The sequence below is a fragment of the Panulirus ornatus genome, chromosome 5 (genome assembly GCF_036320965.1).
Source record: "Panulirus ornatus isolate Po-2019 chromosome 5, ASM3632096v1, whole genome shotgun sequence".
Classification (NCBI taxonomy): domain Eukaryota; kingdom Metazoa; phylum Arthropoda; class Malacostraca; order Decapoda; family Palinuridae; genus Panulirus; species Panulirus ornatus.
The window spans coordinates 14,901,466-14,928,240 of record NC_092228.1 but is presented as its reverse complement, the minus strand read 5'-3'; the positions used below and the strand labels follow the sequence as shown (position 1 = coordinate 14,928,240).

The window sequence follows — 26,775 nt, the reverse complement described above, 5'->3', positions numbered from 1 at the left end:
TCAGACCCGTTATCATTGGGCGTGGCCTATGATCTGTGGGCCTCCTGAAGCGCTCGGTACTGATGAACTGGAAATTGGCAATTTCATCTCTGACAGGCTATATATATATATATATATATATATATATATATATATATATATATATATATATATATATATATATATATATATATAGGGAATAGGGGAGAAAGAATACTTCTCACGTAATCCCTGCGTGTCGTAGAAGGCGACTAAAAGGGAAGGGAGCGGGGAGCTGGAAATCCTCCCCTCTCGTTTTTTAATTTTCCAAAAGAAGGAACAGAGAAGGGGGCCAGGTGAGGATATTCCCGCAAAGGCTCAGTCCTCTGTTCTTAACGCTACCTCGCTAACGCGGGAAATGGCGAATAGTATGAAAAAAAAAAAAAAAAAAAAAAATATATATATATATATATATATATATATATATATATATATATATATATATATATATATATATATATATGTGTGTGTGTGTGTGTGTGTGTGTGTGTGTGTGTTGCTTGTCCATGGCGTACTTCAGCTGCAGCCCATAGTTAACAGTAATGTTGCCACATAGTTATAAAAGTTGATGGTTGATATCGACGATGATGGCCTGAATGACCCTGTCATTCAATAGGCCTTAAGCATACATAACCAGCGCCAACCATCTGTGAAGCAGTGGCTAAGTAAGAATATATAAAATCTTAAATAATTTTTCCCACTTTGAATTACAGGTGAGTTAATATATTTTCTTACAAAAGAAAACCTCCATCACTGTGCGTATACATCTTGATTTATATATTTTCTTTCAAACTATTCGCCATTTTCCGCGTTAGCAAGGTAGCGTTAAGAACAGAGGACTGGGCCTCTGAGGGAATATCCTCACCTGGCCCCCTTCTCTGTTCCTTCTTTTGGAAAATCAAAAAAAAAAAAAAAGAGGGGAGGATCTCCAGCCACCCCCCCCCCCCGCTCCCTCCCCTTTTAGTCGCCTTCTACGACACGCAAGGAATACGTGGGAAGTATTCTTTCTCCCCTATCCCCAGGGATTGATTTATATATATATATATATATATATATATATATATATATATATATATATATATATATATATATATATATATATATATATTGTGTGTGTGTGTGTGGCGCCATATAATATAGTGGAAGTGTGGTCTTGGAATGTCTTCAAGCACCTTGGAGGACAAATAACCAACCAGCCAGGTGAGTTAGATGATTAAGCTCGAACGAGTGAGAGAGAGAAAAAAAAGAATATCGGGCTTCGAATTACGTGGACACACTAGTGTGTAATGTTGATTGACATGTTTGATACTTTGCATGTACAGCAGTTCGCAAGTACATTAACCGCGGTAAGACAAGGAAGATTTTGGGCTTCCGCGTGTATCTTTAAGACGCCTGTGAACCCGGTAGCCAGTGCAAAGGTGCGCGGCCAACCATTTCACCAAGCTTATTACCCGGACACTAACCCCCCCCCCCCCGCCAAGACAGGGCTTCCTCCTTCTGCATCTTGAATGCTTGTTAAAACGAAGCTGAATCCCCACAACTGTCGCCGAATAGGTTGGCAAACCTGTACGCTTTTTACTGTTTTTTGGAAGAGAACTGTGATACCTCTTTAAACTATGTATAGTTCTAGAGAACACAGTGTTATTCGATTCAAAAGAATGTGATTAGCATTTATGTCAACAGATTCCTTACCGGGCAGTGAACTCGCTAATTGAAATGAGGATGATGAAATCCGGCAAGGCGCCGGGAGTGGATGGTATTGCAGTTGAATGTGTTAAGAAAAGGGGGTAACTCTGTTGTTTATTGATTGGTAAGGATATTCAGTGTATGTATGGAATATGGTGAAGTGCCTGAAGATTGGTGGAATGCATGTATAGTGCCACTATACAGAGGCAAAGGGGATGAAAATGTGTGTTCAAACTGCAGAGCATAAGTTTGTCGAGTATTCATGGGAAATTATATGGGAGGGTATAGATTGAGAGGATGAAGGCATGGACAGAGCATCAGCTTGGGAAAGAGTAGTGTGTTGTAGAAGTGGTAGAGGATGTGTGGATCAGGTGTTTGCTTTGAAGAATGTGTGTGAGGAATACTTAGAAAAACAGATGGATTTGTATGTAGCATTAATGTACCTAAGGAAGGCACATGATAGTGTTGATAGAGATGCTTCGTGGAAGGTCTTAAGAGTATATGGTGTGGGAGGTAAGGTGCTAGAAGCAGTGATACGTTTTTACCAGAGATGTAATGCATGTGTACGAGTAGGAAGAGAGGAGAGTGATTGGTTCCCAGTGAGTGACGGTCTGCGGTAGGGGTGTGTGATGTCCGTATGGTTGTTTAATTTGTTTATGGATGGGGTGGTTAGGGAGCTAAATGCAAGAGTTATGAAGAGAGGGGCGAGCATGAAGTCTGTTGGGGATGAGAGACCCTGGGAAGCGAGTTAGTTGTTGGTCGACGATGATACAGCTTTAGTGGCTGATTTGAGTGAGAAACTGGAGAAGTTGGTGACTGACTTTGGAAAAGTGTGTGAAAAGAGAAAGGATGAGAGTAATGAATAAGAGCAAGGTTATTAGGTTGAGTAGGGTTGAGGGAAAAGTTAATTGGGATATAAGTTTGAATGGGGAAAATGGAGTAAGTTTAGTGTTTTAGATATCTGAGAGTGGACTTGGAAGCGAATGGAACCATGGAAGCGGAAGTGTGTCACAGGGTGGGGGAGGGTTTGAAGGTTCCAGAGGTGATGAAGAATGTGTGGAAGGAGAGAAAGTTATCTCGGAAAGCAAAAATGGGCATGTTTGAAGGAATAGTAGTTCTAACAATGTTCTTTGGTTGCGAGGCATGGGCTGTAGGTAGAGCTGTACGGAGGAGGGTGGATGTGTTGGAAATTAAATGTTTGAGGACAATATGTGGTGTGAGGTGGTTTGATCGAGGAAGTGATGAAAGGGTAATATGTATATATTTATATATTCCTATGAGTCCACGGGGAAAATGAAACACGGTAAGTTCTCAAGTACACTTTCATGTAATAATCACATCATCAGGGGAGACACAAGAGAGAAATATAAGTCAGTTGATATACTTTGAAGAGACGAAGAGACAATCGCGTTTACCAAATGGCGTCCTAGCCATTGTCCAAGACAATTGCATGTTTACCAAATGGCGTTCTAGCTTCGTCTCTTTGATATATATCAACTGACTGCTATATTTCTCTCTTGTGTCTCCCCTGATGATGTGATTATTACACGAAAGAGCACTTGGGAACTTATCGTGTTTCATTTTCCCCGTAGACTCAGGAATATCTTGATCATGCGCAAAATTGTGATCCTTTCCAATATATATATATATATATATATATATATATATATATATATATATATTTTTTTTTTTTCTTTTTGCCGCTGTCTCCCGCGTTTGCGAGGTAGCGCAAGGAAACAGACGAAAGAAATGGCCCAACCCACCCCCATACACATGTATATACATACACGTCCACACGCAAATATACAGACCTACACAGCTTTCTATGGTTTACCCCAGACGCTTCACATGCGCTGATTCAATCCACTGACAGCACGTCAACCCCGGTATACCACATCGATCCAGTTCACTCTATTCCTTGCCCTCCTTTCACCCTCCTGCATGTTCAGGCCCCGATCACACAAAATCTTTTTCACTCCATCTTTCCACCTCCAATTTGGTCTCCCACTTCTCCTCGTTCCCTCCACCTCCAACACATATATCCTCTTGGTCAATCTTTCCTCACTCATTCTCTCCATTTGCCCAAACCATTTCAAAACGCCCTCTTCTCTCTCAACCAAGCTCTTTTTATTTCCACACATCTCTCTTACCCTTACGTTACTTACTCGATCAAACCACCTCACACCACACATTGTCCTCAAACATCTCATTTCCAGCACATCCACCCTCCTGCGCACAACTCTATCCATAGCCCACACCTCGCAGCCATACAACATTGTTGGAACCACTATTCCTTCAAACATATCCATTTTTGCTTTCCGAGATAATGTTCTCGACTTCCACACATTCTTCAAGGCTCCCAGGATTTTCGCCCCCTCCCCCACTCTATGATCCACTTCCGCTTCCATGGTTCCATCCGCTGCCAGTTCCACGCCCAGATATCTAAAACACTTTACTTCCTCCAGTTTTTCTCCATTCAAACTTACCTCCCAGTTGACTTGACCCTCAACCCTACTGTACCTAATAACCTTGCTCTTATTCACATTTACTCTTAACTTTCTTCTTTCACACACTTTACCAAACTCAGTCACCAGCTTCTGCAGTTTCTCACATGAATCAGCCACCAGCGCTGTATCATTAGCGAACAACAACTGACTCACTTCCCAAGCTCTCTCATCCACAACAGACTTCATACTTGCCCCTCTTTCCAAAACTCTTGCATTCACCTCCCTAACAACCCCATCCATAAACAAATTAAACAACCATGGAGACATCACACACCCATGCCTCAAACCTACATTCACTGAGAACCAATCACTTTCCTCTCTTCCTACACGTACACATGCCTTACATCCTCGATAAAAACTTTTCACTGCTTCTAACAACTTGCCTCCCACACCATATATTCTTAATACCTTCCACAGGGCATCTCTATCAACTCTATCATATGCCTTCTCCAGATCCATAAATGCTGCATACAAATCCATTTGCTTTTCTAAGTATTTCTCACATACATTCTTCAAAGCAAACACCTGATCCACACATCCTCTACCACTTCTGAAACCACACTGCTCTTCCCCAATCTGATGCTCTGTACATGTCTTCACCCTCTCAATCAATACCCTCCCATATAATTTACTAGGAATACTCAACAAACTTATACCTCTGTAATTTGAGCACTCACTCTTATCCCCTTTGCCTTTGTACAATGACACTATGCACGCATTCCGCCAATCCTCAGGCACCTCACCATGAGTCATACATACATTAAATAATCTTACCAACCAGTCAACAATACAGTCACCCCCTTTTTTAATAAATTCCACTGCAATACCATCCAAACCTGCTGCCTTGCCGGCTTTCATCTTCCGCAAAGCTTTTACAACCTCTTCTCTGTTTACCAAATCATTTTCCCTAACCCTCTCACTTTACACACAACCTCGACCAAAACACCCTATATCTGCCACTCTATCATCAAACACATTCAACAAACCTTCAAAATACTCACTCCATCTCCTTCTCACATCACCACTACTTGTTATATATATATATATATATATATATATATATATCGAGGATGTAAGGCATGTGTACGTGTAGGAAGAGAGGAAAGTGATTGGTTCTCAGTGAATGTAGGTTTGCGGCAGGGGTGTGTGATGTCTCAATGGTTGTTTAATTTGTTTATGGATGGGGTTGTTAGGGAGGTGAATGCAAGAGTTTTGGAAAGAGGGGCAAGGATGAAGTCTGTTGGGGATGAGAGAGCTTGGGAAGTGAGTCAGTTGTTGTTCACTGATGATACAGCGCTGGTGGCTGATTCATGTGAGAAACTGCAGAAGCTGGTGACTGAGTTTGGTAAAGTGTGTGAAAGAAGAAAGTTAAGAGTAAATGTGAATAAGAGCAAGGTTATTAGGTACAGTAGGGTTGAGGGTCAAGTCAATTGGGAGGTGAGTTTGAATGGAGAAAACCTGGAGGAAGTGAAGTGTTTTAGATATCTGGGAGTGGATCTGGCAGCGGATGGAAACATGGAAGCGGAAGTGGATCATAGGGTGGGGGAGGGGGCGAAAATTCTGGGAGCCTTGAAGAATGTGTGGAAGTCGAGAACAATATCTCGGAAAGCAAAAATGGGCATGTTTGAAGGAATAGTGGTTCCAACAATGTTGTATGGTTGCGAGGCGTGGACTATGGATAGAGTTGTGCGCAGGAGGATGGATGTGCTGGAAATGAGATGTTTGAGGACAATGTGTGGTGTGAGGTGGTTTGATCGAGTAAGTAACGTAAGGGTAAGAGAGATGTGTGGAAATAAAAAGAGCGTGGTTGAGAGAGCAGAAGAGGGTGTTTTGAAATGGTTTGGGCACATGGAGAGAATGAGTGAGGAAAGATTGACCAAGAGGATATATGTGTCGGAGGTGGAGGGAACGAGGAGAAGAGGGAGACCAAATTGGAGGTGGAAAGATGGAGTGAAAAAGATTTTGTGTGATCGGGGCCTGAACATGCAGGAGGGTGAAAGGAGGGCAAGGAATAGAGTGAATTGGAGCGATGTGGTATACCGGGGTTGACGTGCTGTCAGTGGATTGAATCAAGGCATGTGAAGTGTCTAGGGTAAACCATGGAAAGCTGTGTAGGTATGTATATTTGCGTGTGTGGACGTATGTATATACATGTGTATGGGGGTGGGTTGGGCCATTTCTTTCGTTTGTTTCCTTGCGCTACCTCGCAAACGCGGGAGACAGCGACAAAGAAAAAAAAAAAAAATATACATATATATATATATATATATATATATATATATATATATAAATTATTACGCAACATTGGATAACGCTGTCTTAGAGTTATGGGATGAAATTAAACACCGGGGTTAAAACTACGTATAATACAAGAAATGAAGTGTACAAGATAACAGAAGCACATTACTCTGGCACAAATATTTACATCAACATTTTACATTCCACATTCCAGGTAAGATTTCAAATAGGACACAAGATACACTTATTCGATGAGCAATTCTTTGACAAGTTACAATACATTGTTGCACTCAGACCAGACACAACACAGTATAACATCTTATAACTTAGTGTAGCACCTGATCAGTGATCGGAGTGGTTCGCAATGGCAGCAGTGGCTAGCGTTTGAGACAGGAAAACCTACATTACCTGTCGGGCATGTGGTGGCTGAAGGAATCACGGCCAAGCCATCGTCAGGGGCTTTTATTGGAGCAGCCAGCCCCGCCTTGACCTGCCTCATCTCGACTATGATAGATGAAGAATGACCACAAGTTACTCTTGATTGGTCAAAAGACTGATTGTCACGCTCTCATCCCAACTGTAATTGGCTGGAGGCCAAAGGTCCAGCCCTCATACCGCTTCAGGCCCAGCCCTGTATCTGTTGGTTGAAAAGAGGATGGGAGGCGAACTTTCCCAGGCCTGACCTCGTGGCAGCCCCCGGGTCACTTGACTGCCGCGGGCGAGGTAAACTGGCAGGTCTATGTGCCAGGTACACCGTGAGTGACCATTCGGCAAGGTGGTGTAAAATCCCAGGTGGCGTGGGAGCAGTCGAGGAATCTGTTGAGACCCCCAGGTCACCACATGGCTTACCTATAGCATACAATTTTCTACAACATAGACACAACAAACACATAGGTTCGCAACTATATATATATATATTTTATTTTATTTATTTTGCTTTGTCGCTGTCTCCCGCGTTTGCGAGGTAGCGCAAGGAAACAGACGAAAGAAATGGCCCAACCCACCCCCATACACAATGTATACACACACACGTCCACACACGCAAATATACATACCTATACATCTCAATGTACACATATATATACATACACAGACACATACATATATACCCATGCACACAGTTCACACTGTCTGCCCCCATTCACTCCCATCGCCACCTCGCCACACATAGAATACCTTCCCCCTCCCCCCTTATGTGTGCGAGGTAGCACTAGGAAAAGACAACAAAGGCCCCATTCGTTCACACTCAGTCTCTAGCTGCCACGCAATAACGCCCGAAACCACAGCTCCCTTTCCACATCCAGGCCCCACACAGCTTTCCATGGTTTACCCCAGACGCTTCACATGCCCTGATTCAATCCACTGACAGCACGTCAACCCCGGTATACCACATCGTTCCAATTCACTCTATTCCTTGGACGCCTTTCACCCTCCTGTATATTCAGGCATCGATCACTCAAAATCTTTTTCACTCCATCCTTCCACCTCCAATTTAGTCTCCCATTTCTTGTTCCCTCCATCTCTGACATATATCCTCTTTGTCAATCTTTGCTCACTCATTCTCTATGTGACCAAACCATTTCAGTACACCCTCTTCTGCTTTCTCAACCACACTCTTTTTATTACCACACATCTCTCTTACCCTTTCATTACTTACTCGATCAAACCACCTAACATCACATGTTGTATATATATAAGTTGGGTGGATAAGTAAAAGGTTGGTTGGCTGCTTGGACTTTATGCCCATCAACAGCAAGGGTCTTAAAGCCATCAGTGTTAAGATACATCCACCAACAAAAATGTTCTTGACACCTTTGGTGTAAAGAGTAATGCTATGACCACATTTACTCTCACAATGTATATGACTCATGAGTTAGCTGAAGAGTTATGAGAATGCTTTATAATAGTGCTTTGGGAAGAAAAGGACTATGTAAGACAATAAAACCTGTAATGTGTCAATTGTTATTGGCATTTCAATTCCTTCAAATTATAGTTTCAGTTTTTATAATACTCTGTCCGCAATGTCACTATAAAGGTGCTAGACAGAAATTCTACTGTCAAACAGTAGAGTAAAACAAGCATGTGATGCCTTATAAAAACACACATTCACAGCTACATAGCTAATGAATAATCATGCACCACAGATAGTATCAACACATTTTTCAGTATATGGTAATATTAAAAAGTTGTACATCAAGATTCTTTTAACTAAAACTACCTATCGATAGTTCATCTGTTGTTTTGTTATTTTCAGGTCCATTATGGATATATAGAGGATAAGAGTGCATACAGCCTCTCAGTTCAGTCACACACATCCCATCCATGTCCAAATGGTAAGGTAAAATGTGGGCCTCCCCAGTGATGTATAGCTTTTTAATTTTTCACTGTACATGCTAGGCAACTTGTCCTCTGCATTTATTAGGTCTAGTACATTTTCATTTCTTTTCTTCATGATGCTGTATACAACCATTCCCCGACGTACATCTGAGTAACATTCTGATCGACCAGTCAGATCTTGAAATGGACATAAGTCATACATATGTCAGCAAGCCACATAGAATTCGTTTACTTGTACAGCATTCTTTTATCCTACTCAATATCTATCATGATTATCTCATATTTGATTAACCAGCTTTATCATATGATTCTGTAGTTTCTTTTTACCTTTTATTCAAGATTCTTTAGTTCATATCACATCATTCTAGTTTTTACATTATACAAGTTCTATCATGATCATCTCATTTTTGTTTAACCAGTTTTATGAAATGACTTTTTTAAATAACTCTATGGTTCATTAAAACAAAAAAGATTCTTTGATTTATTCTTTATCTTTTGGCAGTTCCTTTGTCAGCACTTCCTGCTTCCCTTGTGACTCGAACGTTAGGCAAGCTATACCTTCTTTTAAATCTATTGAACCAACCATGACTTGCTATGAAATTCTTGATGTAATCCTCCCCAGCTCTCCTTCAAAGTCTCAAAAAGATTTCTTGCCTTTGCCTCAATTGTTAGTAAGCTTAGTGGTACACGTTTTTTAATATGATCTTCCATCCACAGCATCAATGACTTTTCCATTCCGTGGATGAGCCTTTGTTGTTGCTTTGTTATTATCATAGACTTCATACTTGCTGAACCTTTCACTGCTCCACATATTTTTTCTTTGTCCTTTAATATTGTGGAGACCATTGAATGGAACAACTGTAGATCATATACGGTCATTTTAACTTTTTTCCTCCTTCGTATTGGGTGGTTACCTTCATTGTCAATTTCTATTCGAGCTTCTTCCTTGGATTTTTACTGAATCTGTTGTGTGATGGGTTTTTCCTCTTGCTCATCATCTTCTTTGGGGCTTAATACAATATGGTTTAAACCAGAACGAAAATTCGTTAGATTCACTTGAATAACATGCGCTTACTGAATGGTAACTGAGAGCAAGAACTGAGATTGATGCTCTGATGTACACAATTCCAGGATATCATCTGACAGTTAATATCATACACAAGCACCTGTTAGCACTGGTGGATATATAAGCAAGCATAATTTTTATATTTACATATATTCTTTAATTTACATTTATTTCCAGTTGTATGTACATATGATCATCAGTCGCATAGGTCGTAAGTAGGGAGAGCTTATATATGAAGCTGTGATCATTCATATAATGTCTTGTTCTTTTCCATTCCTTAAAATATTTTCTGAAAATTTCATGAAGTTGGAGTTACTTGCAAAGTGCTGTTCCAGTCGATTGCTTCAAAATCTATGGTTATCTCTCTTCGTGATAAACTGTATGGACTAAGAATTTAAGATATGTTAGAACTATAGAAATATTAGTAAATAACTTTCAGATATATAGATATTTTTAGCAACAAAACATTACAAGTGAGTTGCAATTAACAAAAGAAGAAAAAAATTGGAATTATGCTGAGTGCAAAAAAGTTAGACTAAGAACAGTGTTGTGGTTAAATGCTTTATTGATGCCTATTGCTAGTAGTAGTATGTGGGAAGGTAGGTTGCAGTAGGCTGAAGTCTTCTATGATATACTGTGAGAGGTCATTATGTTATTTGGTGTGGAACAGTTGTGTTTAGAGCCATGATGTGTAGATGAAAGTTGGATGTTTTATTTGATTCTCTTATGGATCAGTTTTTAGCAGGGTTTGGATACTGAAGTTAGAATGCATATAAAGCAGTTAGAGGAGGGGGAGTTTCATGGTTTGGAGAGTTTTAGGACCAACATTATGTTGAAAAGTTTAGAGATTTTGTTTTGTAGCTAGGAGTGGTTGAAGATATCTGTGAGTGCCTAAAGTGTTTTATGTGAAAGTCTGATATGTTGTCAGGGCCTGCTGCATTAGAGTTCTTTAAGATTTTAATATTATCACTCGTATAAGTGGGTTTGGATGGTATTGCAGTGGAATTTATTAAAAAAGGGGGTGACTGTATTGTTGACTGGTTGGTAAGGTTATTTAATGTATGTATGACTCATGGTGAGGTGCCTGAGGATTGGCGGAATGCGTGCATAGTGCCATTGTACAAAGGCAAAGGGGATAAGAGTGAGTGCTCAAATTACAGAGGTATAAGTTTGTTGAGTATTCCTGGTAAATTATATGGGAGGGTATTGATTGAGAGGGTGAAGGCATGTACAGAGCATCAGATTGGGGAAGAGCAGTGTGGTTTCAGAAGTGGTAGAGGATGTGTGGACCAGGTGTTTGCTTTGAAGAATGTATGTGAGAAATACTTAGAAAAGCAAATGGATTTGTATGTAGCATTTATGGATCTGGAGAAGGCATATGATAGAGTTGATAGCGATGCTCTGTGGAAGGTATTAAGAATATATGGTGTGGGAGGCAAGTTGTTAGAAGCAGTGAAAAGTTTTTATCGAGGATGTAAGGCATGTGTACGTGTAGGAAGAGAGGAAAGTGATTGGTTCTCAGTGAATGTAGGTTTGCGGCAGGGGTGTGTGATGTCTCCATGGTTGTTTAATTTGTTTATGGATGGGGTTGTTAGGGAGGTGAATGCAAGAGTTTTGGAAAGAGGGGCAAGTATGAAGTCTGTTGGGGATGAGAGAGCTTGGGAAGTGAGCCAGTTGTTGTTCGCTGATGATACAGCGCTGGTGGCTGATTCATGTGAGAAACTGCAGAAGCTGGTGACTGAGTTTGGTAAAGTGTGTGAAAGAAGAAAGTTAAGAGTAAATGTGAATAAGAGCAAGGTTATTAGGTACAGTAGGGTTGAGGGTCAAGTCAACTGGGAGGTGAGTTTGAATGGAGAAAAACTGGAGGAAGTGAAGTGTTTTAGATATCTGGGAGTGGATCTGGCAGCGGATGGAACCATGGAAGCGGAAGTGGATCATAGGGTTGATGGAGGGGGCGAAAATTCTGGGAGCCTTGAAGAATGTGTGGAAGTCGAGAACATTATCTCGGAAAGCAAAAATGGGTATGTTTGAAGGAATAGTGGTTCCAACAATGTTGTATGGTTGCGAGGCGTGGGCTATGGATAGAGTTGTGCGCAGGAGGATGGATGTGCTGGAAATGAGATGTTTGAGGACAATGTGTGGTGTGAGGTGGTTTGATCGAGTAAGTAACGTAAGGGTAAGAGAGATGTGTGGAAATAAAAAGAGCGTGGTTGAGAGAGCAGAAGAGGGTGTTTTGAAATGGTTTGGGCACATGGAGAGAATGAGTGAGGAAAGATTGACCAAGAGGATATATGTGTCAGAGGTGGAGGGAACGAGGAGAAGAGGGAGACCAAATTGGAGGTGGAAAGATGGAGTGAAAAAGATTTTGTGTGATCGGGGCCTGAACATGCAGGAGGGTGAAAGGAGGGCAAGGAATAGAGTGAATTGGAGCGATGTGGTATACCGGGGTTGACGTGCTGTCAGTGGATTGAATCAAGGCATGTGAAGCATCTGGGGTAAACCATGGAAAGCTGTGTAGGTATGTATATTTGCGTGTGTGGACGTATGTATATACATGTGTATGGGGGTGGGTTGGGCCATTTCTTTCGTCTGTTTCCTTGTGCTACCTCGCAAACGCGGGAGACAGCGACAAAGCAAAAAAAAAAAAAATAAAAAAAAAAATAAGTGGGAGCAAAGGTGGGAGGGCCATTGTTTCAGTATGGGTTTTAAGAAGGTTTTTCATAACGTTCCTGTTTAAGAGTGAAGTTGGTATGTGTGTTCTTTGGCTAAGGGGGGTCATAGGAATGGGTCAGAATTGCTTCATGAGGGGATTGGATTGTTGCAGTAAGTAAGGATCTTCTACATGAGAGAAAAATAAAGTGTTTAAGTGAATGTGGAAAAAAATTGCCATCCTTACCAGTATAATATTCCTGATAAATCTAACATTTTCTTGGAAGCAACAGTTGAAGGCTTCTCTTTATATTTATCTGATAAATATATCACTTTCTTGATCCCAGCCTGGATGATGACTTTGGTGCACTCATTGCAAGGGAAGAGTGCAACAAAGATAGTGCAGCCAGAAACATCTGCACAATTTTTGTTCATGATGGCATTCACTTCAGCATGGCATACTGAAATTTGAAAGTTTAATTACAAATGTTTATAAGTGAAAAAGAGATTCTGCTGAGACTATTATTCTAGAAATACATCAAACTGTATGTTGTACACATGGCAATAGCAATTCATAATTTACTAGGTTTTGTTAAAACAGGTTATGAGGCATGATGAATGACACTGAAAATTTTAAAGTTATGGTAAAGAGATATATTTTGAACTTTTAGACTTACCTCTGAACATGGACAAGGAGAGCTAAGGGTATTATAGGCTTTGAGCTCTTATCCCAAGCTGCATTTGGAGAATAAAATGTAAGAAAAATTATAGACATACACAAAGTGTAATTATTTTACCATTGGTAAGACTACACTGGCACCTGACAATTAACCCTTTAAGTACTTTGCAAGGATGCACAAAATTACCAGAATTTGAAATATTAACCCTCCTGCTACTTTCATCCTTCAGCATGATTTGGTGTTGGGATACTCTCATCCCAAATCAAGGATTTGTCAATGTGCGCCATATTTTCAAATGTCTTCTAGATAATGAACACTTCTTTGAATGGAGACAATAAGCACCACTTCTCAAGCCCTCTTCACATCACACCTTGCCACTTAGTAACTAATCAGCAATCATGCCATGTAAATCATGGCCTTCAGTCTCCTGTGGAACATTTTCCTCCACCCCACCATGGAAAAAGTTAAAAGGATGTTGTGTTCAGCTGAAGGAAATTTTTCATATTGAAAGTGATGAGGAAGAATCTGATGAAAAACTGGGTGTAGGGGCCCAAAGAAAAAATGAGGTCGTGAGTGGTTACAAGGGGGGGAGACCTTGGCACAAGAAACTCCCTTGAATGTGTGGGCTGATGGCTACACTAGAAGTTTATGATTTTGATGGCTCTGCCAGTACTGTTTGTGATACTTGTCAATGACTAAAGAATCTAACCTCCTTAACCATTTTCAGTTGTATCTTGACAGCGCACTTTTAAATCTTTTGATTTCCCTAAGTAATGAACTATGGTGAGGGGGGATATGAAGTATAATGGCAGTGAAAGAGTTGGGAAAAATTATGAAGTTAAACAGCTGTTTAAACTCAATGTACAATAGATATTCAAACCTTGGCACAATGCCAGGCATTTCATTCGGTACACTACTACCATTTCTAAATCCAGCTCAGAACCAGCAACCTCATACACAATCCACAAGTTTTGGGTCTTTAGTATCATTTTCAAAATGGATTCTTCCCTTGCAGCCTCCCCAGGCAGTCAGACAGCAGAAGCAGTGAACATCGAAACCAGTAATTTCCAAAGGCCTAAATGACAATGTAAACCAAGGGCTTGTATTGGCTAAAACAGAACAAACCACTATTAAATTGCAGCAGACAAGATTCTACAGTAATATATCAAGGGATCTGATGTGACTGACTGACAACAAGAGCTGAGGTTCAGCTCCCAAATGATGACATCCCAGGCAGCAAAACTAGTGACCTGTTATATTTGGCCAACAAAATGAGCTATGATTCTTCACAAGTATACAACACAAATCTCCACTGAAATTTTCTGGAACAGCTTATTCAGATCCACAAACAGTTGGCCAACAACATAAGCTATGGTCATGAATACTGTATACAACCAAAGCTTTCTCAAAAAGCCAAACCAGAGCATCTATCCAAGTATCTATGTTAGGTAGGATTATGATTACTGCAGTTGCACAAAAAAAAAAAAAAGTAAGCCATTGTTCTTGTGTATTAGAAACAACCAAAATTCAGCTGGGTTCCATAGGAAGTGTCCTGGATAGACACCCTTTACCCTGTTTTCTTTTGTGTATCATTAGTATGCATGCAGCTTAGGGTCTATCTTGCCTCCCTTTATGATGGCAATAGGTTTCAAGATGATCGCAACTTAAATAAAAGTTGAGCAGTGCACCAAAAACAAGTGATCTGTTTACTGAACACATGCAAAATCCCATGTGAGATTCCCTAATGGACTAGTTTCATGAGATACTGCAAGGTTTCCCTCTGGATAGACACCCTAAAACTCGGTTTCCCTTGTGTTTCACCGGCACAATAAATAAGAGATTGGACTGAAGGGCTCTGTAAGTCTGTCTTTGCCTTCCCTACCAGTGACACAGGGCTACTAGATGATCTTGACTAGCATAGCTTGGGCATTATGTCAGCAACAACTAAGATTTGGTGTATTAAAGACATCTACAGATTTTGAAAAGAAACAATCCTATGAAGGATCACAAGCATTATTCCTGTGAGTCACCCTCCAACTCCTTTCCTCTTATGTATCATCAGAATGCTAATTTAGGCCTTCGGAATTGTCTCTGCTTCCACTGTTAATGACACAGGGCAACAAGATGATGCTGATTTACACTGAAGCGGTTCACCAGCAACAACTATGGTTATATTTACAGACAAAGAGTCCTGTTGAGGATTTGTTATAGGAATAATCCCATGAGATATCAAAAGGACTCTCTTTGGGTACACAGTCCCCTAGGGTATCATTGGTGCCCAGTTAAGCAGGACACCTCAGACTTTGATGTTTGTTTTCACCTTTTCTGACAACAAGGAACAATATACCATAAGGAATAGCTAGAGGAATTAATACCCACTGCAGTTCAAGGAACAATTCCATGAGGAACAGCAAGTTTCATCCATGGGTAGACACCTTCTGAGGGTAGACCCCTTCTGACTTGGTTCCCAAGAGTAAGCAAGTTTACGAATTACTAAAATGTTTGTTCTTCACAAACACTCATCTGTGCACTAGACTTTCCTTGCATACCACCTGTACCATGGGAAGTAAATGATACCGGTAGATGGTGATATAGGTTAGCCCTCCATGCTAAAAGAAATACTACTGAGGAATGATGAGTGAATTGGGGGGGTTGAGGATGCATATAGTGGTGTGAGGAGGCCTAATGGGACATGTAATGTGATTTATGAATGCTAAACTTGGTATACAATTCAAAACATAGACACTGAATTCTTTTTTTCATCTGATGTATGTCGCAGTTGATCGTAAACCATCTAACGATATATATTGTGCACATAAGGTTAAAGATGGAGTTCACCCTATAATACATGTCCAAGAGCTTTGTAATGGATGACCTGTTTGTCAGTAAGGTAGTTTCTCATTTGAAAGTAATGGACTGTTACATGCTTTCTGAGAATCTTCCCTTGTGTTTTAAGTAAAAGTCCACACTTGGTAGAGAGATTGGTTTTGAGTTTAGCAGAATTTCCTAATCATGGTTCTTAAAGATAAGCATGAATTTTCTTTTCTTCCACTCATTTGGCACTACTAATTTGGTGGCCCTCAAATGCACATATGGCTTGTCTGTAGGTGATAAAATTATCAACAGCAGCCCTTTGTCATACAAAGAAACATTAGTGATAAAAAAAAGTTCTGTTTCTTGATGTATCTTTTCTTTCACCGCTTTCATACACGAGGTGAGGTATAGTCTTAAACCCACCACCATCCTTCAAGTTTTGCAATCTTCTTTTTCTGAGCCCTTTAAGTGCTTCCCCTTATATCTACCTTTTTCAGTTGTTCATCGTTTGTAACTCTATTTAGAGTTGCCCCTCTCATAAAATATGAAATGCAGCTCTCTTAAGATTGCGTGTTTCATCTTAACTGCAAATAAGTGGTACTCAAATTATTTGAAAGTAGTGGTACTATGATATATGCTTCAGCAAATATTTCATGCAATGCTACTAAGTTTGAGACATGTGAATGTTAAGGAAATCTTTTGTAGTTAAAACACATGGAAAGATACTCAAAGCACAACCTTGCTTTAAGGGAAATGAAAATGAAACATGATTTGGATAGAAACAAAGGCTATTCTTCTGAAAGGGTGTTAAGACAAAGGTAATACTTTAGAGTTGTGATAGTCTCCAACAGTCTTAGGATCAGATTTGAGTTGGCAGGTCATTATACAGCATGGTAAATAAAGACTAGTCAGCACCCAAACTAAGCAACCATTTCTTGTCTGAGTTAAAGCCACCAGAGAAAATTAGGGAGACAGCATTATTTTTCTCCACATAAGAGAATAAATTCTAATGACAGGAGAATATAAAAAAACTACAACACATGTTAAATGTTTTCTCTGTGGTATGAGAAAACAATAATCGTGCAATCATGGACCATCAACTTAAATCAAGGAAGGAATTTCCTATCAACACTTACCATACATGTATTTTGTTTCAAGTGCATTAGAACTGCATTTACCCCATGGTAACTTGTCATCACTGCAACCTCGAGGCATACCATTGTAACCAATACCAACAATCTTGTTTTCATCATTCACAATGCATGCACCAACCTGTAGAACAAATTTTCTTCAAACTTTTATTCATTTCATTATAATTTATTTATCATATGTGATTGCTGTTTCCTGCATCAGTGAGGTAGCACCAAGAAACAGACAAAGAATAGCCCATCTACTCATATACACTTATGTATACATAAACACCCATACACACACACATGCATACATATACATATCAACATATACATACATATATATACGAAGACATACATATGTATGTATTCATACTTTCTTACCTTCATCCATTCCCGGTGCCATCCCACCCCACAGGAAACAGCATCGCTACCCCCTGGTTCAGTAAGGTGGCACTAGAAAAACAGACAAAAAAGGCTACATTTGCTCCCACTTAGTCTCTAGCTGTCATGTGTAATGCACCGAAACCACAGCTCCCTATCCACATCCAGGCCTCACAGATCTTTCAGTGGTTTACCCCACTCATTTCACATGCTCTGGTTCAGTCCACTGACAGCTCGTTGACCCCAGTAAACCACATCGTTCCAAGGCATGGAGTCTCACCAAATTGATAAATGGATTTTTTTCCCATTGCTGTTTATAGTTGCTGGTGACATAAGACACCTATACATACTGATAAAGTGTGTCTTTCAAATTAAGTGAGGGTGGGAAGAAGCAACCAGTACAACTACAGCTAGACTCCACACATTGTAAACCATACAAAAGTAGCTATAGTGCCTAAGGGGTTAAAGCATTCAGTTATCTAATCACACTTCTTGTTACTAACCTCCACTATTTCTTTCAGTTTTTTGCCTCAAGAAGAGAAGTTTTTCATTTGCTCAGTTAGAGGAGGATTTGAAGCAACTTACTGTACTTTCCTGAGGCATGTTCCTTCCTTCTGGCTAGTAAGTAACATTTTACCATAGCACTATCATAAATGTACAACAAAAGAATAAAACTGATACATTTGGAGTCAAATCTACAAGCTGTTTACATATAAAAGGGATGAATGTACCATCCGGCTCATAAACCTAATATAGAACACTTACTTGTGTTACTGGATCTTTACTGCGGAGAGCAGACAATGCTGCCATGGCCATAAAATATTCGCCCCATGATAAATAATCTTCTCTTTTTTTGTTTAGGTCCCTGAAAAACAAAATATTTGATTACATAAATGATCTGTCATTCATATACATATATATTTTTCTTAACTGATTGCTCTTTCTTGGATTAGTGAAGTAGTGCCAGAAACAGATAAAGAAAGGCCACATTGACACACATCACCACTCTAGCTGTCATGTATAATGCACCAAAATTACAGCTCTGTATCCACAGCCAGGCCCCACAAACTTTTCCATGGTTTAATCCATCCCCTTCATGTGCCCTGGTTCTGTCCAATGACAGCACATCAACCCCTATATACCACATTGTTCCAGTTCACTGTTTCCCATGTGTGCCTTTCACCCTACTGCATGTTCAGGCCCCAGTCACTGAAAATATTTTTAACTCCATCCTTCCATCTCCAAATAGGTCTCCCCATTCTCCTTGTTCCCTCCATTATTGAAATATATATCCTCTCTGTCAACCTTTCTTCACTCATTCTTTCCAAATGTCCAAACCATTTCAGCACACCCTCTTCAGCTTTCTCAGCCACATATTGTCCTCAGACATTTCATTTCCAACACATCCACCCTTCTCTACGCAGCCTCATTAACAGCCCATGCCTTGTATTCATACAACATCATTGGGACTACTTTACCTTCAAAATTACCAATTTTCTTACTTGGGAGTTCCCTGCTCATTACAGGCGTTACTGTTTATTTGAGGATTATCACTGTATTGTGCATTTACATCTTCCTGCATTTGTCTGAAGTCCAACTTTATTTTCTTCTGAGTTGGTATATATTGCCTAGGGAAAAAACATGTTACAAATCAGCTTTAATTTTACAGTTAGCTTAATATATGTATGTATTCTAATATAACATCAGTCCTCACTAACTTGTGCCAGTTTAGGACTTTTGTCCGCAGAATGAGCACTTAAGGCTATAATTGACTAAAAGAATTATAAAAAAAAAAAAAAAAATGCAGGAGCACAATTAACCTTGCTACAATAAAAAAGAATAATAAAACTGATAGTGAATGATTAGAAATAACTTGTATAGAAATACTCTGAGATAACAAAACCACAAACACTACTTAAGAGTGAACTTAGGCAAAAAATCAAATTATCAGAATGAATGCAAGAACCTCAGTTTCCAAATATGAAATAAAACATGAATATTTTTCAGAACTTCTGGTCCACAGACATAAATATAAGCTACAGTAATAACATTATTTTAGGTAAATGCAGCCATAGGCTAAGTATACAGAAGTAGTACAGTGACATTAGAGTATAAAACATTTTTGCTGTAAATATTACAAGATAGAAAACAAAAAGAAAATACGAACATCAAAATCATTCAAAACCTGTGATAATACATAAAAAGCCATGAAATAAAAGTACAAGATTATAAAACTAAATCTCTGAAATGATCTCAAAAAGTGAAATATACAATGGTGACAAGCAATTTCACTGACTGCTGATAAAGCTTACAATATAATGGGCAAAGCAGAAAGCTTGTATCAATCGGTGGCCATAGATGGAAGCAACAGTCCTGTAATGGTGAAATGCTCACTCAAGCTAAGGAATATCTGGAAGCACCGAGCTAATGATGATGATAGGAATGATGAAGTAAAGAACTTTCCCACTGAAGTACCAAGAGCATCCTGTAGGATTTACAAAATGGACCAAGGATAATTCATCATGTACGCTTTTGTATTCAGGTAAACTCAGCTTATTACAGGTTTGTATTCATTTGCCAGGTATTGAAGAGGTAAGCATTTTGCTGGGTAGTTTGATATTTCATTTTATGGGTTCAGTGCTGCCTGCCACTCTGAGAGGTCAAAAGCATGTTTTGTTTACTGGTGAATACTTTTATAGAATAAAATAACTTTTTTTCATATCATACCTGCATAAAACTCCTGCCATGTCCAACATGCGTTTGCTGGCAATGGTTCCTTGCTTCTGAACATGTTTGTCAGAAAAGAAGATAACTTCTCTTATCCCTGCTTGAATTATTAACTTTGCACATTCATTGCAGGGGAACAGGGCAACATAAATAGTGCAGCCTGATAAATCTGAATTATTCTTGTTCATGATGGCATTCATTTCTGCATGACAAACTGTTGAATATCAAAATAAAACTTCAGTATTAGTGGTCAAACATCATGAATTTCAGGAGCAAGCAATCACAAAACAAAATAAATTAATCAGGAAGAATTCATTCAAGAATAACAATTCTACATCATATTCATTTTATTGCTAATACACGATCCTAAAAACAGGAATTAAGTCATGATCTCTATTGCAAAAATACTGCAAAAAATGATAACATCTAACCAATTTGTTTAGTATATATATATATATTTTCTGTTCTTTGGTCAATTACTTCATTAATATTTTCTAATTTCATCTCCCCTCTTCCAGGATCTTCAAAGGCCTGGGCCCTAGGAATTTTGCCCTGGTGTTCCCACCCTCTTAGTGGGAAAAGGACAAATAGACATCAAATCTGCTTCATGGCAGGACATGCAAATCAAAACTTACCATACATATGCTTACAAAGAAGTTTATCTTTTGAGTCTTTGTTCCAAGGTAAAACATCATCACTGCAGCCCCTGGGCATCCCATTGTATCCAATGCCTACTATTTTCTTATTTGTGTCCACTATGCATGCTCCAACTTGTGAACAGGGGTCCTTGCTTCGCATGGCAGATAAAAATGCTACTGCCATAAAGTATTCATCCCAAGAAATATAGTTAGTCCTCTTTGATTCATATTTCCTGAAAGAAATACAAGAAACAATAAACATGTTTCTGTTTGCCCAAGTGAACTGAAAACTATCCTTCCAAATGAAATAACAAGAAAAACTTGCTTAACGTCAGCCTACCCTTGGTTGAAAATCAGCAAAGTGTTTTCCATATATCAGTAGATGTTCTAGGCCAATGTGGTAATTTCAGACATTACATTAAAATCTCTTAGTGCTAGACTACATGAAAAAAAAAAATACTCTGAAGTCACCTTTGATGAGGCTGTATCACAGGGAGTATAGTTTCAGCAAAGAACTTGACAAGTCCCCATTTTCCTGCAAATGGAAGTAGCACAGCCTTGGGGTGCATGAACCTCTGGGTAAGGTCCTGAGTAATACCAGGACTCTTTTAGAAAGAGGTCCCAGCAAGTATATAGTGGGATACCCTGTTGATTGCTGATTCGATACAGAGCTCGATATTTTTGTAATTCTATCAAATGAAAAATTGCAAATTCAACTGAAATGGTTGCATCCACCATTTTTGTTTAAGTTTGCTCTGCTATTGATGAGTGGCATATGTAGTGCACCTTGGACCAATCAGCTGGAAGAGAGTTGTTTGATATGCACTACTGAGATTCACCCTGCTCCACCATCTCCCACCACTGACTCACTCACCTCAGCTGCTACTGCTCAAGAGAGCTGCTGCTTTCCACACCAACAGTGCCATCAACACTTTAGAAAAAATATTGCTGTGTATTATGTGTCTGCATACACCCTGAGTTCTTGTGTAATCAAATCTTTGCACACCAAAAGCCAAATCAATCAATCGCATATCACTTTTGGTAAGAAGTAACACAGGAATGTATTTCCATATCACATATGTTACAGTTACCCTGTTGAAAGCTGATTCATAGAAAGCCCTTTCACCAGGAATGCATCTTGAGTGGTCAGTAGGGTATCTCCCTCCCTCCCTCCCCTTTTAGTTGCCTTCTACGACACGCAGGGATATATATAAATATTATCCCTGGGATAGGGGAGAAAGAATATTTTCCCACATATATGGGCACATGGAGAGAATGAGTGAGGAAAGATTGACCAAGAGGATATATGTGTCGGAGGTGGAGGGAACAAGGAGAAGTGGGAGACCAAATTGGAGGTGGAAAGATGGAGTGAAAAAGATTTTGAGTGATCGGGGCCTGAACATGCAGGAGGGTGAAAGGCGGGCAAGGAATAGATTGAATTGGATCGATGTGGTATACCGGGGTCGACATGCTGTCAATGGATTGAATCAGGGCATGTGAAGCGTCTGGGGTAAACCATGGAAAGTTCTGTGGGGCCTGGATGTGGAAAGGGAGCTGTGGTTTCGGGCATTATTGCATGACAGCTAGAGACTGAGTGTGAACGAATGGGGCCTTTGTTGTCTTTTCCTAGCACTACCTCGCACACATGAGGGGGGAGGGGGATGTTATTCCGTGTGTGGCGAGGTGGCGATGGGAATGAATATAGACAGACAGTGTGAATTGTGTGCATGTGTATATATGTATCTGTCTGTGTGTGTATATATATGTGTACATTGAGATGTATGGGTATGTATATTTGCATGTGTGGACATGTATGTATATACATGTGTATGGGGATGGGTTGGGCCATTTCTTTCTTCTGTTTCCTTGCACTACCTCGCAAACACGGGAGACAGCGACAAAGATTTATGAATGTAAAAAGATACACTCTTTCAGTCTTACCCAACTGTTACTCTTGCCAAGGCACCACTGACATCATCATCTTTGACTGTGTCAACCATATTTGCTTGCTGGTTTTGTACCACAAACTTGGACTCAGTGCATTTGCTTGTCTCCATCCTGTAATCTACAAGAGAATCATTTAAGTACATACAATCATAAAACACCACTTAAAACTGATACTATCCTTTATCATTTAAAATTAGAATAAAAAAACTGCCATACAGAATAAACACAATAGTAGTAGTAAAGATTTCAACTGTTTCATTTTAAGCCAAACAAAAGTGCACAGGCACAAGTTCAAATCCTGAACAAGGAATGCCAGTTCATTCGTTCACCTTCCTTGGCTTTGAAGCCTCAAATACTTTTGGGTATGTCCATCCATATTTCAAGACATTTTATGGTATCAAGAAGCAAAAAAAATGAAAAAGCTTGGTGATCAAGCTTTTTCATTTTTTTTGCTCTAAGCATATTTCACTTAAAGATGGTGCACATGGCTTTCTCATCTGTGTACATTCTCTTATTCATCAACATCCTTCTGTGGTATGGAAATCAAATTTCTACAATATAATCTATATTTGATCTTATACTGGCTTCTGTGGCACAGCCTTCCATTCATACTATATGTCTGGTAGAGTTGGCAGACAGCCCTCCATTCAAACTATACGTCTGGTAGAGTTGGCAGACAGCCTTCCATTCAAACTACATGTCAGGTAGAGTTGGTTTAATACTGTGTGAGCCTTGAGTGAAAGTTTCTCAGGTGATCCATGAAGTACTAAGCAATCTTTAATGTGAAATCTTCCCTCCCCCTGTATTACTTTGCATTTTGTTTTACTTTGTTGTATTATCATTTAGTCATGTTTTATGTTTTGACCGTTTTTACCTTTGACCATTACTTTATATATATATATATATATATATATATATATATATATATATATATATATATATATATATATGAGAGAGCTTGGGAAGTGAGTCAGTTGTTGTTCGCTGATGATACAGCGCTGGTGGCTGATTCATGTGAGAAACTGCAGAAGCTGGTGACTGAGTTTGGTAAAGTGTGTGAAAGAAGAAAGTTAAGAGTAAATGTGAATAAGAGCAAGGTTATTGGGTACAGTAGGGTTGAGGGTCAATTCAATTGGGAGGTGAGTTTGAATGGAGAAAAACTGGAGGAAGTGAAGTGTTTTAGATATCTGGGAGTGGATCTGGCAGCGGATGGAACCATGGAAGCGGAAGTGGATCATAGGGTGGGGGAGGGGGCAAAAATTCTGGGAGCCTTGAAGAATGTGTGGAAGTCGAGAACATTATCTCGGAAAGCAAAAATGGGTATGTTTGAAGGAATAGTGGTTCCAACAATGTTGTATGGCTGCGAGGCATGGACTATGGATAGAGTTGTGCGCAGGAGGATGGATGTGCTGGAAATGAGATGTTTGAGGACAATGTGTGGTGTGAGGTGGTTTGATCGAGTAAGTAACGTAAGGGTAAGAGAGATGTGTGGAAATAAAAAGAGCATGGTTGAGAGAGCAGAAGACGGTGTTTTGAAATGGTTTGGTCACATGGAGAGAATGAGTGAGGAAAGATTGACCAAGAGGATATATGTGTCGGAGGTGGAGGGAACGAGGAGAAGAGGGAGACCAAATTGGAGGTGGAAAGATGGAGTGAAAAAGATTTTGTGTGATCGGGGCCTGAACATGCAGGAGGGTGAAAGGAGGGCAAAGAATAGAGTGAATTGGAGCGATGTGGTATACCGGGGTTGACGTGCTGTCAGTGGATTGAATCAAGGCATGTGTATGGGGGTGGGTTGGGCCATTTCTTTCGTCTGTTTCCTTGCGCTGCCTCGCAAACGCGGGAGACAGCGACAAAGCAAAAAAAAAAAAAAATATATATATATAATCACACCCACTTTCCGTTGATATTCTTGTCATGCATATATATATATATATATATATATATATATATATATATATATATATATATATATATATATATTTTTTTTTTTTTTTTTTTTTTTTTTTTATACTTTGTCGCTGTCTCCCGCGTTTGCGAGGTAGCGCAAGGAAACAGACGAAAGAAATGGCCCAACCCCCCCCCCCCCCATACACATGTACATACACACGTCCACACACGCAAATATACATACCTACACAGCTTTCCATGGTTTACCCCAGACGCTTCACATGCCTTGCTTCAATCCACTGACAGCACGTCAACCCCTGTATACCACATGACTCCAATTCACTCTATTTCTTGCCCTCCTTTCACCCTCCTGCATGTTCAGGCCCCGATCACACAAAATCTTTTTCACTCCATCTTTCCACCTCCAATTTGGTCTCCCTCTTCTCCTCGTTCCCTCCACCTCCGACACATATATCCTCTTGGTCAATCTCTCCTCACTCATTCTCTCCATGTGCCCAAACCATTTCAAAACACCCTCTTCTGCTCTCTCAACCACGCTCTTTTTATTTCCACACCTCTCTCTTACCCTTACGTTACTTACTCGATCAAACCACCTCACACCACACATTGTCCTCAAACATCTCATTTCCAGCACATCCATCCTCCTGCGCACATCTCTATCCATAGCCCACGCCTCGCAACCATACAACATTGTTGGAACCACTATTCCCTCAAACATACCCATTTTTGCTTTCCGAGATAATGTTCTCGACTTCCACACATTTTTCAAGGCTCCCAAAATTTTCGCCCCCTCCCCCACCCTATGATCCACTTCCGCTTCCATGGTTCCATCCGCTGACAGATCCACTCCCAGATATCTAAAACACTTCACTTCCTCCAGTTTTTCTCCATTCAAACTCACCTCCCAATTGACTTGACCCTCACCCCTACTGTACCTAATAACCTTGCTCTTATTCACATTTACTCTCAACTTTCTTCTTCCACACACTTTACCAAACTCAGTCACCAGCTTCTGCAGTTTCTCACATGAATCAGCCACCAGCGCTGTATCATCAGCGAACAACAACTGACTCACTTCCCAAGCTCTCTCATCCCCAACAGACTTCATACTTGCCCCTCTTTCCAGGACTCTTGCATTTACCTCCCTTACAACCCCATCCATAAACAAATTAAACAACCATGGAGACATCACACACCCCTGCCGCAAACCTACATTCACTGAGAACCAATCACTTTCCTCTCTTCCTACACGTACACATGCCTTACATCCTCGATAAAAACTTTTCACTGCTTCTAACAACTTGCCTCCCACACCATATATTCTTAATACCTTCCACAGAGCATCTCTATCAACTCTATCATATGCCTTCTCCAGATCCATAAATGCTACATACAAATCCATTTGCTTTTCTAAGTATTTCTCACATACATTCTTCAAAGCAAATACCTGATCCACACATCCTCTACCACTTCTGAAACCGCACTGCTCTTCCCCAATCTGATGCTCTGTACATGCCTTCACCCTCTCAATCAATACCCTCCCATATAATTTACCAGGAATACTCAACAAACTATATATATATAGTAATTTAGTTATTCTGGTAAATTTCTTGTATATATCAAACAATATTGGTTCGACTGATCCCTGAGGGACCTCACTATCATACTCCTATTTCTAAAGTAATCTATTTACATTTGATTAAAGAATCAGACCAGTGGCTTATGCGTCTGCAGGAATATCCGGATTTTTCTCAGAAATACCTATAGGTTCTCATACAGCTGTGTACTTGCTCTAGAATTTTTATTCACTTCACCATTTGAACTGCTATAGGAACAGATAATTCACAAGTACAGAATAACGATTAGTTGTACAATTTTCAGGAAAATTAACATTCCTCTAAAAGGAATTCACATAGGACACAATTACCTTGAAAAGTGTATGACGCTTAAAATAATCTTACCAATATAATATTCCTTTTCTTACTACATTTACCCCCAGGACAATTCTGGCGAGATTGTAAACAAATCGTTGTAGATAAGTAC

The 26,775-nt window shown here is 39.7% G+C and overlaps 1 protein-coding gene and 1 long non-coding RNA gene across 7 annotated transcripts; one reads left to right on the top strand and one right to left on the bottom strand.

The window, feature by feature from the left end:
• Nucleotides 1–1,433: 1,433 nt before the first annotated feature.
• LOC139748587 (uncharacterized) lies at nucleotides 1,434–21,133 on the top strand. Of its 4 annotated transcripts, none has more exons than XR_011712779.1 (4): nucleotides 1,434–1,572; nucleotides 8,704–8,782; nucleotides 18,031–18,130; nucleotides 20,755–21,133. It is a non-coding gene; the product is annotated as an uncharacterized lncRNA (long non-coding RNA). The 4 variants fall into 4 exon arrangements; XR_011712777.1 differs by having other exon boundaries at nucleotides 1,481–1,584; XR_011712778.1 differs by lacking the exon at nucleotides 1,434–1,572 and adding an exon at nucleotides 1,701–1,828.
• On the bottom strand, nucleotides 9,986–26,775 carry LOC139748586 (probable deoxycytidylate deaminase). 3 transcript variants are annotated; one of them, XM_071661689.1, is made up of 10 exons: nucleotides 26,694–26,775; nucleotides 22,816–22,939; nucleotides 20,872–21,107; nucleotides 20,237–20,450; nucleotides 19,012–19,137; nucleotides 18,275–18,374; nucleotides 17,510–17,581; nucleotides 17,132–17,267; nucleotides 12,749–12,962; nucleotides 9,986–10,238 (listed from the first exon to the last, which is right to left on the bottom strand). In XM_071661689.1, exons 2-10 carry the CDS (start codon nucleotides 22,929–22,931, stop codon nucleotides 10,151–10,153), a joined length of 1,302 nt encoding a protein of 433 aa, XP_071517790.1. In that variant the 5' UTR covers nucleotides 22,932–22,939; nucleotides 26,694–26,775; the 3' UTR covers nucleotides 9,986–10,150. The 3 variants fall into 3 exon arrangements, with proteins under 3 accessions (XP_071517790.1, XP_071517791.1, XP_071517792.1); XM_071661691.1 differs by lacking the exon at nucleotides 9,986–10,238 and adding an exon at nucleotides 13,179–13,236 and having other exon boundaries at nucleotides 12,825–12,962; XM_071661690.1 differs by lacking the exon at nucleotides 17,510–17,581.